This window comes from Gracilinanus agilis, chromosome 5 (assembly GCF_016433145.1).
Source record: "Gracilinanus agilis isolate LMUSP501 chromosome 5, AgileGrace, whole genome shotgun sequence".
Taxonomy (NCBI): domain Eukaryota; kingdom Metazoa; phylum Chordata; class Mammalia; order Didelphimorphia; family Didelphidae; genus Gracilinanus; species Gracilinanus agilis.
Genome location: NC_058134.1, coordinates 180,447,878 through 180,465,086, shown reverse-complemented (window position 1 = coordinate 180,465,086; position 17,209 = coordinate 180,447,878). Strand labels below are relative to the sequence as shown.

The 17,209-nt window shown below is 37.2% G+C and overlaps 1 protein-coding gene across 2 annotated transcripts in view; it reads right to left on the bottom strand.

Annotated features, from left to right (window-relative positions):
• Positions 1-17,209, bottom strand: part of PRKCQ (protein kinase C theta) — a 135,279-nt gene that overhangs the window by 26,733 nt on the left and 91,337 nt on the right. For both annotated transcript variants that reach the window (XM_044678354.1, XM_044678355.1), the window contains exon 14: positions 1,774-1,912. In XM_044678354.1, the coding sequence (XP_044534289.1) occupies positions 1,774-1,912 (139 nt within the window). The remainder of the gene's footprint in view (positions 1-1,773; positions 1,913-17,209) is intronic.

Genomic DNA, 17,209 nt, shown 5'->3' with positions numbered 1-17,209 from the left:
GAAACTGGGTAATTTTAAGCTAATTCCACACACTTATAGCCAATGGGCAGCTGATGAAGACAAAGGAGTTTTATTTTGTTTTGAATCTGAATTCCCCACAGAGTCACAGTTGTGAAGATCTTTGATGAACATTTATTGCACATCCACTGAGAACTTGCCACTCTCCTGACTGTGTTGAGCAGGTATGCCTGAGGATCATTTCTCTAGGAAGGTCTGAAATCTTTTCAAAGTCAACCTCACAGTCAATGACAAGTCTGGTCCCTTTGAAAAGGGTCACTGGATCTTGGATTTAGGAAAAGTAACGCACATGGTGTGATGAGTAGGCAAAAATCATATTTCCAATGAAGATAATATGGAAATTGCATAAAGAATATCATGAGAGGGGCATCTAGGTGGCTTGGGATAGAGAGCCAGGTGTAGAGATGGGAAGTCTTGGATTTAAATCTGGCCTCACACGCTTCCTGGCTGTGTGACCTAGGATAAGTCATTTAACCTCAACTACCTAGCTCTTACTGCTCTTCTTCCTTGGAATCAATACTTAGTATTGATTCTGTATAATTAGGATTTGTTCCCCAAAACTCTAAATCTCAGCTTCCTGTGTTCCTTCTTATGTTAGAGTTCTGGGGAGCAAATCCTAATTACACACTTCTAAGACAGAAGGTAAAGGTTTAAAAGAAAAAAGAATATCATGAAAGAGCTCTATGACTAAAAAAGGAGGTGGCCTGGCAATGGAACAATATTGAAGGACAACTCATAGCCAGGCCACATATTTCATTGATATGCATTGATTGTGAGACATAGGGTAAGACTTCCAATATATTAAAAAAAATTTTTTTTAAACCCTTACCTTCCGTCTTGGAGTCAATACGGTGTATTGGCTCCAAGGCAGAAGAGTGGTAAGGCTAGGCAATGGGGGTCAAGTGACTTGCCCAGGGTCACACAGCTGGGAAGTGTCTGAGGCCAGACTTGAACTTGGGCCTCTCCTCTCTAGGCCTGGCTCTCAATCCACTGAGCTATCCATCTCCCCCCAGAAGATTCTTGAGGGCGGGAATTGTTTCATTTGTGTCTTTGCCCCCAAGACTTCCAATATATTGAGTAGAGGATTTAGGGGGAGGCAAGTTTCACAGGTTGAAAAAGCACAGATGTGTCTTGTTCTGTACCATTGGAAGGAGGAAATAATAAATCATTTGAAATAACTGGATTATAGTTATCAATGCATGTGTCTTTCTTCCCTACCAGATGGTTAATAGATATTTTTTTGACTGATTTGCTCCAGGTTTGAAGGGATTGCCTCAATAAAAAACTTTTTATCTTCTCCAGCACCTCTCCCACCATGCTCTGCATAGAGTAAGCACCTAAGAAATATTTGTTGTATTTAACTTAAATTACTGAAATATTTTTAAAAAGGCACACTGAAAAAAAAGAATTAGGTTTTTAATCACTCAAATGCCTGCTTAATGCTAGACTTAGCCACTTTTCATTTGATTGCCTGTCAGTTTCCCTTTCTGGTTCATTTCACTAAGTAGTGGTCGCCATATTCCGAAAGATAAAGCTGGATTCCTAACAACTCCCTGAGAAAGAGCTTTATTAAGATATGGAAAAAGTTCCACAGACGTGATTTCTAGGGAGGACTGATCATCAAAGCTTTGTGAGAAAATAAAGATGATACCATCTGAGTCTAAATAAGCCAAATCCGCCTACCTTCCATAGGAAGAGCGGGGAGGATTGGCCGCTAATGAACAGGTGTTCTGGTAAAGGAATGCTTATTCCTACCTCTGGTGCAATGTAGTCAGGGGTTCCACAGAACGTGCTTGTCCTCATGTCTCCAAACATGTTCTCCTTGCACATACCAAAATCAGCTATTTTGATGTGTCCATCCTTGTCTAGTAGAATATTGTCTAGTTTCAGGTCCCTGTAAAATAAAAGAGAAAGCATTGCATTCTTTGTTCAGATGCTGTGCCATTACCATTGGGTGGGGTGGGTCAGCTAGTCCCAGATGAGGACTAGCAACTGAGAAGAGAACCCAGCCAAGCAGTTCAATAGACAATGATTAAATGCCCATTATGCGCAGGTGCAGGGGATAAAATGACAAAATGAAACAGTCCTTGTCCTCAAACAACTTAAATTATGAATGTTGAAGGAAATGGCATTTCTACAGATAAATCAGTATAAAATATATGCAAAGTAAAAACAGTAATTTCAAGAAGGAGGTTGCAAACAGCTGTGGGGAGGGATGGGTGGAGGTCAGGACAGGCCTCATGGAGGAAATGACTAAGGAGCTAGGAATTCAATGAGGCACGGTGAAAGAAAGAGCACGTTGAAGGGAGCAGGCAGAGTCTGTACAAAGACAGAGGTGAGAGATAGAATATAGGGTTTGGTGAAAAGTAAGTAGACAAGTCTGGCTAAAATACGTGTAAGAGGAAGAAAGGTGAGATCACCCTGGAAAGGTAGGTTGGGGCCATATTGTGAAAGGGTTGAAATGTCAGTGAGAGGATTCTGTATTTCATCTTGGGACCAATTTTGTTCTTGTTCAGTCATTTCAGGAAGTCCGACTCTTTGTGACCCTATCGGTGGTTTTCTTGGCAGAGATCCTGGAGTGATATGCCATTTCCTTCTCCAGCTCATTTTACAGATGAAGAAACTGAGGCCAGCAGGGTTAAGAGACTTGCTCAGGGTTATACAGTTACAGATTTGAACTCACAAAGATGAATCTTCCTGATTTTAAACTTGGCATTCTATCACACTGTTCTATCTAGCTGCCTCAGGGTCAATAGGGAGACAATCATTTTGAGCAGGTGAATGGCATGGTTAGATCTGGACTTTAGGACTATGATATGGCAGTTGTGTAGAGGATTGATTGAAGAGGGGAGAGTCTGAAGACGGGGTACCCAATTGGGAAGCTATTACAAGAATTCAGGTGAAGAGGTCATATTTTGAAGAAGACTTCAGTGTTTTCTCATCAGCATTTTTCCTACAATTTCCTTCCTTGCTCATCCCCAATATCCAGAATCCTTATGTTATAATCCAACTGAGATTTTCAGCCTATCTCCTATAAAGCTTTCTCCTGATTCCTCCAACCAAAATCATCTGGACTAACAGAATATTGTACTTTCCTTAAATACTTTCTATTTTAATTATCTATATCTTATCTACTTGAATGTACTTTACTAAGCTCCTGGAAGGCAGGAATTGTAATTCTTTTTTATTTTTTTTTATAAGTGTGTAAAGCCTTTATAAATGCCTCATATATGTATTTGATGAATGAATGAATGCATGCCATCCCTGGAGACCCCTAGTCCTTTCTACCTGGGGAGCTGTTTATGCTTTGTACTTTCCCCCTCATTTATCTTCCTCATCTCAAATGCACTTGTACCATGCTTTATTTCTTGGTGACCTTGTACTTTTTTTAGGAGTAAGCTAATCTCTGTGGTAACACATTGATATTCAGGAATACATAAACATGAAGTAATGATTTTACTATAAGTTATATATATTGAGTAGCACTAGTCCCATTATATACATATTTATTATTTATATGATTTATAAATACATACAAAGTGATAAATAATTAGGAGAGGTCTAGACAAAATGGCAGGAGAAATTTTAAGAGAGAGGATCATTTATGATGTAGGGAACCAGAGAAGGTTTCATGGAAGTTGTAGCTGCTGATTAGCACTTGGTATAGTGGGAAAAGAAATGGATTTTAAGTAAAAAGCAGGTTCTAATTCTAGTTAATCTGTGAAATCTTGAATGAACTATTTATATTTTCTAGATCTTTTCTCACTTATAAAATGGAAGAGTTGGACAAATTGTTGTTGTTTATTGTTCAGTTTTTTTTTCAGTTGTGTCTTATTTTTCCTAACCCCATTTGGGATTTTTTTTTGGCAGAGATACTGTAGTAGTTTGCCATGTCCTTTTCCAGTTCATTTTACAGATGAGGAAACTGAGGTAACCAGAGTTTAACAACTTGCTCAGGCCACATGGCTAATAAGTGTCTGAGGCTGGAATTGAACCCATGAAGATGAGTTTTCCTGGCTCTCTAGCCCTGGTGCTCTATCCACTGTGCCACCTGATTAGATGACCTTTAAAGTCCATTACAGCTCTAAGTCTTTAGATGTCACTATTGCAAATATCATGGAAGGCCTCTTGACCACTGGGGATATGGGGCATTTTGCCATGAATGACCTCACATGACATCACAAGTGGCTTCTAGCCCTTCCCTCCCTGGCAAAGTGCTGTTACTAATTTCTTCGCAGCACGGTGTGGTGGATTGGGCACTAGACTTGGAGTTGGGCAATAAGCATTTATTAAGCATTTACTTTGTTTCTGACAGACTCAAACACTTGCTAGCTGAGTGGTCCTAAGCAAATTACTTAACCTCTCTGTTATTGTTTCCTTTGCTTTGGAACAAAGGAATTGGACTTGGTGGTTTCTAAGGCTCCTTCCACAGCTCTAAATCTAAATGATTATCTACTGTGATAGAAGGCTTCAACACAATGTGGTTAAGAGTTTTAACTGAGAACCTTTATTCTGCTCTGTGGCCTTCTCTGTTTGGTGGCAGAAAGGTCTGAGAAAGGAGCAGAAGGAGAATGAAGAGGATGTGGTTTTTACTATGTCATTTTATATGCCAGGTAAAAGCACTTATGCATCCTCTGATTCGCTCTCTTCATATTGAGAGAGAGAGGAGAGAGAGATTCTATTTTTGGTTGTTGTTCAGTCATTTTTTGGTCATGCCCAACTCCTCGTGCCCCCATTTGGGTTTTCTTGGCAAAGATACTGGAGTGGTTTGCCACTTCTTTCTCCAGATCATTTTGCAGATGAGGAAACTAAGGCAAACAGGGTGAAGTGACTTGTCCAGAAACCTAGTAAGTGTCTGAGGCTGGATTTGAACTCAGGAAGATGAGTTCCTGATTTTAAGTCCAGTGCTCCATCCACTGCATCACCTAACTGCTCCTAGCCAATTACTTGATATAAATGTAGTGCATCTATCTAGACTTTCTTTTTAGCAGTGCTTTGAAAAAAAAGTCATATTATATTGTCAACTACTTATATTTATTGAGAATTTTATCCTAAGCATGGTATTGTGACAAGAAGGATACTTGGGACATGAATCCAATGGATCTATGACTTTGGCCAAGTGGGTATTATTTTCTCCAGGAGTCTAGAGTTCAGAACTAGGAGTCAGGACACACCATCTGTGTGACCCTGCTCATGCTACTCAACCTCTCTGGGTTTCATGCTCTTCCTTTTTACAATGAAGGTATTAGACTTCGTTACCTCTAAGGTCCCTTCTAGGACCTATGGATCTAATGATCTATAAATCCCATAAATCTATAAATTCTATACATATAGATATGAGAACATCATTCATTCAGATTATCCTCCTTCCTCTAACAGGATTAGCCCACGTCTACTTCCTGCCTCTGTCTAGCTGTGCAACCACCTTCAATCATTCAATAAATATTTCCTGAGCATCTCTTATGGGCCAGGCACTGGTGTGACATTGAAATGGCAGAGGACATACAAATACAATGAAATAACCAATCCCCACTTACAAGGAGCCTCAGTTCTCTCATCTGTAAACCGAATGCCTCTCTTACATGGCTGTTATGAGGATTAAATGAAATCATACCTACAAAGTGCTTTGCTGACTTTTAAGCTGTTCTCCTATATCTGATAATCCTTAGAAGACAAGGGATATTCTCATTTATGTACACCCTCTCTCAGTTAAACTAAAATCAGAGGCATAGAGCAACGAGATGGTATGGTAAGGATCACAGAGCCCCTCAGTGAGTCAGAAATAAAAGTGGATTTCCCAACCTTGAATCCATAAACTCCATAAAAATCCATAAACTCAGATTCTTTGTTAGGCAAGAGGAAGGATAGATGGGAATATTCTTGGTATTCCCAGGGGACTGGCACTCTGTAAACTCAAGATTTCATCATTTTAGACTGGCTTCTTTCTATAGGGGAAATCATATTACCTTCCAAAGGTCATGTGTGTTGAGAGGAGTATGTTTTTGTATTTATTTCTCTATAGCTTGTTCATGCAAATTTCCATCTGGTGGAAGATGTACGCACACATACACACGTACACTCACATCTCTTTCTTTTAACTATAGTGTATGCACCAAATCAGCTAGCAGTTAGGTGACTCAGTGGCTAAAGCACTGGGCCTAAATTTGGGAAGACCTGAGTTAAAATCCAGCCTCAGATCCTTACTAGCTGTGTGACCCTTGCTAAGTCACTTAACCCTGTTTACCTTGGTTTCTTCATCTGTAAAATAAGCTGGAGAAGGAAATGGCAAATCACTCCAGTATCTTTGCTGAGAAAACCCCAAATGGGATTATGAAGAGTTGGACACAACTGCAAATGATTCAAGAAGTACAAGTGTGCCAAACCAGTGTTCATTTAGGAATACTTAGCACCTGGAAAATCTGTCAGAAGCCAAACTCCTTTATAGTTTTGTATAATATATATATATATATATATATATATATATATATATATATTTTTTTTTATGGTGGCACACGGATAGGAGAGAGGTTATGGGTGCAATATAGATCACCAAGATGAGAAATATGTCCGACTGAAATGTGGTTAAAATTGGAAGCCCTCACATGAAAGAGAATGCCCTCAGGAGCTTTTAAAAATACATTAGCATGGATATAATATGCTTGTATCATGACTTATGGCTAGAGTTAATATCCTAACAGAAAAAGAAAAGATCACTCAGGAAGTGAATAAAAATAGTTGACATTTCCATAGCATTTTCAAGTTTACAGAGTACTTTGAATAGACAGGGCACCCCAGAAGCCAATACAATTTTAAGCTTTAATATCTGACATTTAATAAACTTATTTAAGTTATTAAAGCTTAAAACTGTACTAAGACTTCTGGGATACCCTTTACATGACCTCATCTCATCCTTATAACATCCTCATGAGATAGATGATAAGCATTATTATCTATATTTTTACAAGTGAGAAACTGAGGCTTAGAGTGGTTTAAGTGGTTTGCCCTTAGTCACATAGCTAGCAAACATCAGAGGTAGTATTTAAGCCCATCTCTTTAAGACTTCAGCTCTATTGCTTGACTTGCTAATTTATTAATTAAGGTGTTCTATCAGCTCAGTTCATCTGCCAATTTTAACTGAAATCTTGGGCTTTTATTACTTTTTACTGCTCATTAACACATGGAAAAATATTTAAATTTCCAATAGCAAATGATAATTTCAATCCTGCTTCTAGTCTAGCACCTCTTTATGGCAGAAAGAGGACCTGGAGGTTCGAAGGGGGTCAGTAGACCAGCTCCACCAGGTTCTGCCAAGCTAAATTATGGACCCAAATATAGACTATGTTTATTGTCTGAAGTTAGATAAGGTCAGAGAAGATCACTTCCAGGTGAGATCCAGGGTGATGAATTATTTTGTCCATAGGAAATTCTCAAAGTCTGTCTCTTGGGGATCACAATACCCACATTGAATAAATCACAGAATCTTGAAGCACTAAAGATTAGAGGAAGAGAGCTAGGAAATATTTTCTATATTGACTCTTACAAAGAGATAAGATCTAAATTAAAGTAATGAAAAATTTCCCTTCAAAAAGGAACCCTGAGCAGAGCAGAAATTCATAAACTTGCTAATGGTTCTTCCCTGTTATAGATAACAGCTAGGGGATGGTCTTCATCTGTTTCTTTTATGCACATACATGTGTTTCTAATATATCTGAATATGCTTAAAGACATTTTTGTTTTGTGGATAGTCTCTGATGTTGGACATGTCCAGAAGAGTATTATGCCTAAGAATTCAGGACTCTGTGGCAGGAGAGTGCCAACTTAAGCCATTATTTATCAACATTTAAGTCATCCCCTTTCCACCAAGACTGCCAGGATATCTAATATCATGACAACAAGTGTACATTCTACTGGTTCTAAAAACAGATGTCCTCTGTGCCTTAGCTTAAGAAGATCTATCAGTCACGTTGACTGTGAACACTGAGTCTAGTTTTTAAATAGTAGGTATGTCTGGGGGGAAAAATAAAGGTTAGACATCAGAGAAAGACACTGAATTAATGGATGTTAGCGTTGTTTAGTTGTTCCAGTTGTGTTCTGACTCTTCATGATACCATTTAGGGTTTTCTTGGCAAAGATTCTGGAGTGGTTTGCCCTTTCCTTCTCCAGCTCATTTTAGAGATGTGGAAACTGAGGCAAAAGCTAGTAAGTATCTGAGGCTAGATTTGAACTCGGGTTTTCCTGACTACAAGCCTGGCACTCTATCTGCTGAGCCATCTAATTGCCTAGAAATAGTACGCGTGTGACAAATACTATGCTCATGTATGACTTGCTCTCTTCTTTCTCCAATTTATCCTCTATGTCACTAACAAATTGCTGTTCCAAAGACACAGAAGAACCCATGTTTTCCACCTACCACCAAATCATCAATGGCACCCTACCACTTCCTGGGTAAAATACAAATCCTTAGTTGGTATAAAAAACTCTTCCCAATTGACTTTCATGTAACTTTCCAATTATTTCCTTTTACTCCCTTTGCCATACTCTTCTTGTTGGTTCCTCCCACATGACATTCTATCTTGTCTCCATCACCTACTCCTAGAATACACTTCTTCCTCATCTCCACCTCCTAGAATTCCTACCTCCATTTAAAATACTGGTGCCCAACAGAGGACCTGCAGGCCACACTTCTGAGTGTGTCCAGAACCAGATCAAAATTGGGAAATATTTGACAAGATAAATAAAAATACAACAGAAGACAGATACATTAATATGTTTTTCTAAGTCAAATATGCAGCCTAGCGATTGTTATTTAAAGTTGGTTCCATTTTAATTTGACACCACTGATGTAAAACATAGCTCAGGTACCACCACCTATAGAAAGTCTTTCCTGTTATCTTCTCTCTCTTCCTAAAATTACTTTGTTAACAACAACAATAATAGCTAGCATCTATCTAGCCCTTTTGCAAAGCACTACTAATATTCTCTCATTTGGCTTTCATGATCGTGTGAGATAAGTGATTTGGTGTTACTCTGCTAATTTTGTATATGCTGTCTCCCCTTTTTCTCCCTAATAGAATGTTAGCTCCTTGAAGACAGGGATTGTTTATTTAATTTATATATCTTCAACAAGAAAAACAGTACCTTTGCGTTTAATATATAATTAATTCTTGTTGCACTGAATTAAATATATTCCATCTGGAATCTCTTTCCTCTATCAAAAAATAATTTCTGATAGGAAATTTTCTTCTACTTAATCTGTTCCATTCTGATTACTTCTTAGCTCTTCTTCCCCTTGGTTACTGAGTTTAAGGGCTCAATTAAAACCTTCACTTCCACTTCCTTTTCTATGTTGCCTTCAGTTTGGGTCAATAGACACTTATGAAGGACTTGGTATGGGCTCCTATTGTCATGGAAGTTTCAGAGATAGGACACACACACAAATAACCAGGATGCCAACTGAATGCAATAAAGACATACGAGAAGGATAAGTAAAAGAGATACCTAATGTGGTCAAGTTTTACCAGTTGTCATATCTTTCATAGATCTGTTTAATTTCCCCAAAGATGTTATAAGCTTCTAAGAGTCTGGTGGACAAGAGGGGTATAGACTATATTTTGTTTTCTTTTATCTCTAATGCTTAGTGCAAAAACTCTGTATATAGCAGGCTGTTAATATATTTAACTGAGTGAAAAGAATTATGTAACATCAATATTTCAGTCAGGGGAGGCTGCATGCATGGAGGGACCACTGATAGAGAAAAAAAAGTAAGAGGTGCAAAGTTTTGGGGAAAATTAATAAACTTAGTTATAGATATGTTGAGTATAATAGAAACCTATTCTAGCTCTGCTGTATTTGCCTCCTGATTCCTCTCAAACTAATGTAATAAATTAAAAAGTAATGGAAATATTCCTCCAATTTACCTCAAACTAATGTAATAAGTTAAAACTAATTGAAACATTTAACAAAATAAAAATACAACAAAGCATGGATAACATATTTTGAAACTAATGGGTCAAGAGAGGCCAATAGATATATTATTAAACAAAAACTGAGTGAATGTTTGCTAGCTTATTTAATCCATAAAGCATGCTTTAAAGTTTGAAGACTGTTTTGGTGTCACATATTTAAGCAACGGAGCAACTAAAAAGTTTCTGGGTTCTGGGCTTTTTAATAACCTTATAAAACTTGATTAGTAGGCTGTTTGGCCAAACTGCCACTGGGCTACAGTTTTAGCAATAAGAGGGATGTTTGTATAGGGTGGGCTACTTCTATCTGGGAATATAAAGAGAAGAATGCTATAGAAACTCCACCAAAGACTACGGAATATGCTAGATTCTCTTGACACCTTTTTTTCTCCGATTTATTTGCCCCTTCAATTGATGGTACAGTGGGAGGAATACTGGATTTAAAAGACTTAAGTTAAAAACGGACCATTAACTACACTTCTGTGATCATGGGCAAATCACTTTGGCTTTTAATTCCCTTTCATTTTTTATTTTTTGGAAAATTAGGGTTTTGGACTGGCTGAGCTCTAAGATCCTGCAGCTCTAAATTTATAATTCTATGTTTTCAAAGCATAATGATGATGATGATAGTTAATATTTATATAGGTCTGTGCTAAGTGCTTGATAACTGTAATCTCATTGGATCCTCACAAGTACTCTGAGAGGTAAGTGCTATTATCATCCACACCATTCTCAGTTAAGGAAACTATGGCAAAGAGACATTACTTGACTTGTCCAAGGTCACACAGCTATTAAGTGTCTGAGGCCAGATTTGTACTCGATCTTCCTGACTCCAGACCCAGTGCTCTATCCATTGTACTATCCAGTGCCACATAGCTTAGATTTGGGAATGGAGGCAACAGAGAACAACTTGTGTCTTCACCAATTAAAATGTTGGAAAAGCCAAAGCAAGACCCAGAAGCAGTGAAAGTGAGAGGTCATCATTGCATGTTAGAAGTGAGAACAGAGTCTCTTTTTTTTCTTTACATCTGGGGGAAAGTAAGACGCCCCTTTTGTGTTACTCTGTCTCCCAAACTGATGTTTAGATGCTGGGGATTTTGTGACAAAATGATTGGTTGGCTGATAATTCATAGATTTAGAGTTGGGGATGGGGTGCTCCAGAGGTCATCTTGTCAAACTCCTTCATTTTACAGACGATGAATATGAAGGTTGTATGTGATTTGCCCAAGGTCATAGAGGAAGTAAGGACACAGATGAGACTTGATTCAGGGTCTTTTAACTTGATCTATAGACTAATGTAAGAATATATCCTCTTCTCTAGAGAAATACCTGGAAGAAAATTTTAGCACCTGTGTCCTTTGTTCTTAATTCTTTATCTGAGATCTAGCCAGCTGTTCCAATATGCTTTCATAAACTTTACTAGGATTTGGGTTTTGCGTATTGGTTGTTTTTCAATTTTTCTAGCCCCATTGTAGGACTTATCAAATGACTTCTTATTTAAAAAATGTTTACTACTAAATGGTAGGGAAAGAGAAGAGAGGATTATGTCTCCAGTCTCCCATAGTAAGTCAACCGAACATTTGGCACATTGGAAAGGATTGTTTCATGGTAACCTGTTACTTAGAGTAAAAGACAAATCTGACATCAATAGTTGGAATTCCCCTCTTGTCTCTTGATTGGCCTTGAAATGTATGACTACCTAAAGTTTGTTATTTTCAGTTATACATAAAACTCTCAAATCCTGGATAATTGCAAACTTCTGAGAGGCAGCTCTCAGTAACTTATAGGAACAAAAAGTAAAGATTGTGGGCATCCCATAATTACTTTGACAAGACCCAGTAGTGAGAACTGGACTTGAAGATTCATATTCCTCTTGGTTGCCTGAGTAGGTTTGATTCCAGAGGATTGCTACCCAATATAGAGAAAACCCATTATCCCTGTAATTAAACCACAAATCAAGAGGGTCTTTGGGATGTGACTATTTTTTCATTAAAATTCCCAAGATGCACTCAATTAAATTCAATTACAAATCACAAATCACAAGTAGCCCAAAAGGTCCCGTCTTATCAGAGGGTCAAAAATCGTGTATGTTTCCCAAAAGATCCTGTGGCCCTACAGAGAGCAGTATTAAGATATTGTCAACCAGCTTTCGAGAGGACAAAGGGAAGGTCTTCTTTAGGCTCGATCTAGTACAAGGAAACACTAAGGTAGGGACTACAATAAGATGCCCAGTGCCAGAAATGTCAGAGCAACAGGTAGGATCAGAAAAAATAAGACACAAAATGAATTAGTGTAAGGGATAGCAGGGATAGCACGGGATGCCTCCAGTTCCAATAATCAGGTAGCTTAATGCTTAATCAACCTGTCTTTGACAACATTATAGAATTGTTGGGTTATCTCTGCCTTTCCTGAGCAATTAAGAACTCTTGCCAAGCTTGAAGAAAAATAGTACAAATGGCTAATATAGGAACTGCTAAGGAAAAAAAGTCAGGCTCTTCCCATGTCTGTTATAAATGAAGCGTGGTTAATGATTTAAACCATTTCAGAGTCAGAACATCACCCTTTCCTGCTCCAACCTCTTCTTTTGAGTAGTTAGGACCTGAGAAGGTGATTATGAATTAAAAAAAGAATTCAGAAACAAGCATCTTACCTTTACTATCTTTATTTTTGGGATGGAAGCAGAAAAAAATTGTAATACTTGGCATGGAACTAAGTTGACTTGTGAGTATTCTTTTCCCTTTTTGCTTAAGTGTCAAGATACATGTGTGTGCATGAGTGTGTATGTACTTGTGTAAATTTATATATATACATATATATATACACATATATACACACACACCCCTCTCTCTCTCTCTCTCTCTCTCTCTCTCTCTCTCTCTCTCTCTCTCNCTCTTCCCATGTCCGTTATAAATGAAGCGTGGTTAATGATTTAAACCATTTCAGAGTCAGAACATCACCCTTTCCTGCTCCAACCTCTTCTTTTGAGTAGTTAGGACCTGAGAAGGTGATTATGAATTAAAAAAAGAATTCAGAAACAAGCATCTTACCTTTACTATCTTTATTTTTGGGATGGAAGCAGAAAAAAATTGTAATACTTGGCATGGAACTAAGTTGACTTGTGAGTATTCTTTTCCCTTTTTGCTTAAGTGTCAAGATACATGTGTGTGCATGAGTGTGTATGTACTTGTGTAAATTTATATATATACATATATATATACACATATATACACACACACCCCTCTCTCTCTCTCTCTCTCTCTCTCTCTCTCTCTCTATATATATATATATATATATATATATATATAGAAAGAGGTATGTCCCCTCCCCCCTAAAAAAACTGGATTTGGGAATTTTAAAAATAGCAATTTTTCAGTAAGAAACTTCTAATTTCTCTGACTTGAATAAATGTATTGCTATTATTCTGTCTACTTTTGCTCCTCTTAAGTCTGCCTAAGCAGAAGAGGAAAAAAAAGAAAAAAGACTACATCTTTTTTACTTTCAAAGTTTATTATACTGATTGAAAAACTAAATTCCTGAAACAGAATAAACACTTCCTTAAACCTGGGGAATCAAAGTATCAGGCATGCTTCTTTGTTTAACAGTGAATTTGATGGGTTAGTGAAATTCATGATGGAACAAATGGACTTTAATGTGATCATTAGACATATATCAAACATCATGGTTAAGGTCCTCTGGAGATGCTTCTCTATGGATTGTTTAGTAGGAACTGAGATTTTAAAGAATGTGGACATTTGTACCCAGAATGCTCGAACAAGCTAGCACTGCCATTTTCTTTTGCTCCTCTCCTATGACCACAATGAGTGCCCTCTGTGGATGTGGAAATATTGTGGGATACAGATTTTGTCTCAAATCATATAGTGACTCTTTTATAATAGAGACTTGTGATTTTAAGCTAAAAGGCTCCAAGAATCCCTCCTTTTTGTTTTGATTGTTCTGTATTATTTCAGAGCAGACTTGGGATGGAGATGGGGAGGATCTGATCTATAATTTCATTGGTACAGGGAACTCAAGGATGAGAAAACTCCTTAACCGATGCACGCCAGCATCTTCTCTGCAACTTATTGTCAGAGGAAGTTGCCTAGAGCACTGAGAAGATAACGGCTTTTCTAGGATCACCAGCATGTGTCAGAAGGAAGATTTTAACTTAAATTGTCCCAGCTTCAGGGCCAGCTCTCCATGATGCTTTCATGAGCTTACAGCTTATAATTATATGCTATATCATAAAACATATTACACAATTGTAGATGTATAGTATATATTACATATCAATCTGTTAATGTTTTATTATTTATTTTAATTGGTTTGTTTCAAACTTAAATTCCTTATATTTAAAGGAATGATGAATTATTAGCATAACACGACATATTACTATTATATATGTAGTATATTTTAACTATATAGCTTAATATTAGAAGCATTAAATTTAAGCCCTTGGTGTGAACAACTATCTGATTAAACAACTTCTTATTTTAGTGAGCAATAATTTGTACGATAATTTTTAGCTAGAAATTCTGCCATATGAATAATGTATTATTTCCATGCTGTAATTTTCCATGACTGTTTTCAAAACATACCTGTGAGAATGCAAGTTGGTGGGTTTAATCTGCCAGGAAATACTATTGCCAGAGCTCAGAATTCATGAGACTTTGGGAATATTTGTAAAAGAAGCATGTCTTCATGCATATCTCTGAATAGGGCAGGCAACGGATTAGCCAGGTTTGACTCAGCTTTCTCTTTTGGTTGGAGCACTAAAGCTGTATTTGTAGGTGTGAACAGAGACAATTTGAAATGTTAAAGTCCGACATGCTGAGGCTTTAACTGAAAATGGAAAGTAAGCAGAACTGAATGAAAACTCCGACACTGATCAGCAAGGGTCTGTGTGCCCCCCATCCGAACAGAAAAATAAATGAGACGCGGTCTCGAGATTTGGAAATTTAATAATTCTTGTTCATAACGGGTGGCCTGGGAGAATTTAGAATCTTAGTAGTATGCAAAAGCCTTTAAAAAAATCACCAAGGTAAGAGAAAAAGAACAGAGCATTAGGTCTAGAAGCTTTAAGTCTCCACTTCAGTTTTTAAGATAAGTTTCGGTCATTAGAACTGATACACAGGGGAGCCTCCTTCTCATCTGTTAACCACATAATAATCTTAGAATCTTCTTCTATTTGCCTTTATGTTCAGTGATCAGCAGAATTTGAACTAAAAATATGGATAGAAGAACTGGACTTGGACTCTGGAAAGATTTGTGTTCAGGTCCTGAATCTGTTGCTTGTCAACTATGTGAACACGGTCTACGGAGGTCCTCATTTTCCTTGTCTCTACTCTGTGGTCCCTAATTCACAGGAAAGGTGGTGAGGTCTGAGTGAGATATATTAAATGTGAAGAGTCTTCTCTCCTCTGAGCTACAATATCGGCAAAAATTGTAATTGTCCTTTTTATTTTTTTGTCCTGCTCCTTGAGATACGGGCAGGCTTGTAATGATTTTTTGTAACTCTTACCTTCTGTCTTAGAATTAATATTAAGTATAGTTCCAAGCCAAAAGAATAGTAAGGGCTAGGCAATTAGAGTTAATTGACTTAGTGTTTGAGGCCAGATTTGAACATAGGACCTCCTGGTTCCAGGTCTGGCTCTCAATCTTCTGAGCCACCTAACTTTCCCCCTGTAATGATTTTTAAACTTAATGTTAGGCTTTGGAATTTAGATTCTGGAATCCCAAGATAGATTAGAAAAATTACAGGAATCTCCTTTTGGGAAATAAGTTTTGGGAATAATTGCTCTGAATGATTATTTGTGGACATTTTTGTGGTCTTGAATGTCTGATGTTTAAATGTGTGCATACCAGCTTGATGTGTTAGAGTTAGGAAGGTTTTTCCTAAGCTGGAAAGTAAAAGAGAGTTTAGTAAGTTAGAAAGAATGTCAAGATTTTGATTTGAAATGGGGGTGGGGTGGGGAAGTTTCCATTAAAACTTAGTGTGCTTTAAAAAAAGTAGGAAGAAGCATGACTATCTATTTGAACTGAAATTCAGAGCTCATCTAAATATAAGAAAAAGGAAATTAACTTTTGGATTATAAAATTTGATATCTAAGTTTCTCACATGGAAGGAGGATAATTTAATAGTTGATTAATTAAGAGCTGATTTGCTTCAAAATTCATTTACATTTTCTGACAAATTGTTTGAAAAGCTGAGTTTACAGCATCACCATTGAGTGTCCAAGACAAGAGCACAGAACTGAAGTCATCTTAGAAACAATGCAGCTCATGAGGACAGGGGATATTTAAAATGTAATCAAAATGGAAAAACTGGGGTGGAATTGAATTTATAAAAACCAATGCTCATATACACTCTGTCAATTTTTGTTGATATTGTTGTCTGGAAGAAAACACCTACATTGCGGCTTGAAATCTGAAATATGTGAATTCTTTCCTAGAAACTTAAAGTGAAGGATAATTAGCTGTCTTAGTGGATAGAGAGTCAGACCTGGAAACCTGAGGTCCTGGGTTCAAAAATCTGGCCTCAGACACTTCCTGGCTGTGTGTACCTGGGCAAGTCTCTCAACTTTAATTGCCAGTAACTGCATTTTTGCCTTGGAACCAATACTTAGAATTGATTCTAACACAGAAGGTAAGGGTTATAAAAAAGGAAACTTCAATATTGAAACGATTGATGTAGACTCCCACAACTTGACCAGTACAAGTTCTGCAAGTGAGCTATTGATTGAGTTGCTTTGATATGTTTAAACTTAACTATCCATTCTGTATTAATGGATCCAACATATTGTTTTACTTTTGCTATTGTTAATTTGGCTAATTAATATTTGATCTGGAGTATGGTATGATGATCATATAGCATGTTCTACAAGAGATCAAAATCTGTGGCTGGAAGTTTAGGAAGATAAGAAAAGAACTGCAAATTTAGTGAGAATTTAATGGGTAAAAAGGTTAGATAATATATTTTGCCATATCTGAAAACCAATTGGGTACTTGCTGATATTTATATTAGCAGGGAAAGAGATGAACATCCTGTAATGCTTATAAACTTTAGAGCTTTTGATATGTTTGGGCGCAATTAGACTATAGTTACTTTTATCATTTGTCTGTGATTTGTAGACATTTCTATTCAGACTCCCTGAATTAAAAGATAAGTTTGGCATTGAAAGTTTATTTTATTTTATTTTAAAAATGTTCATGACAAGTCACCAAGCCATCAT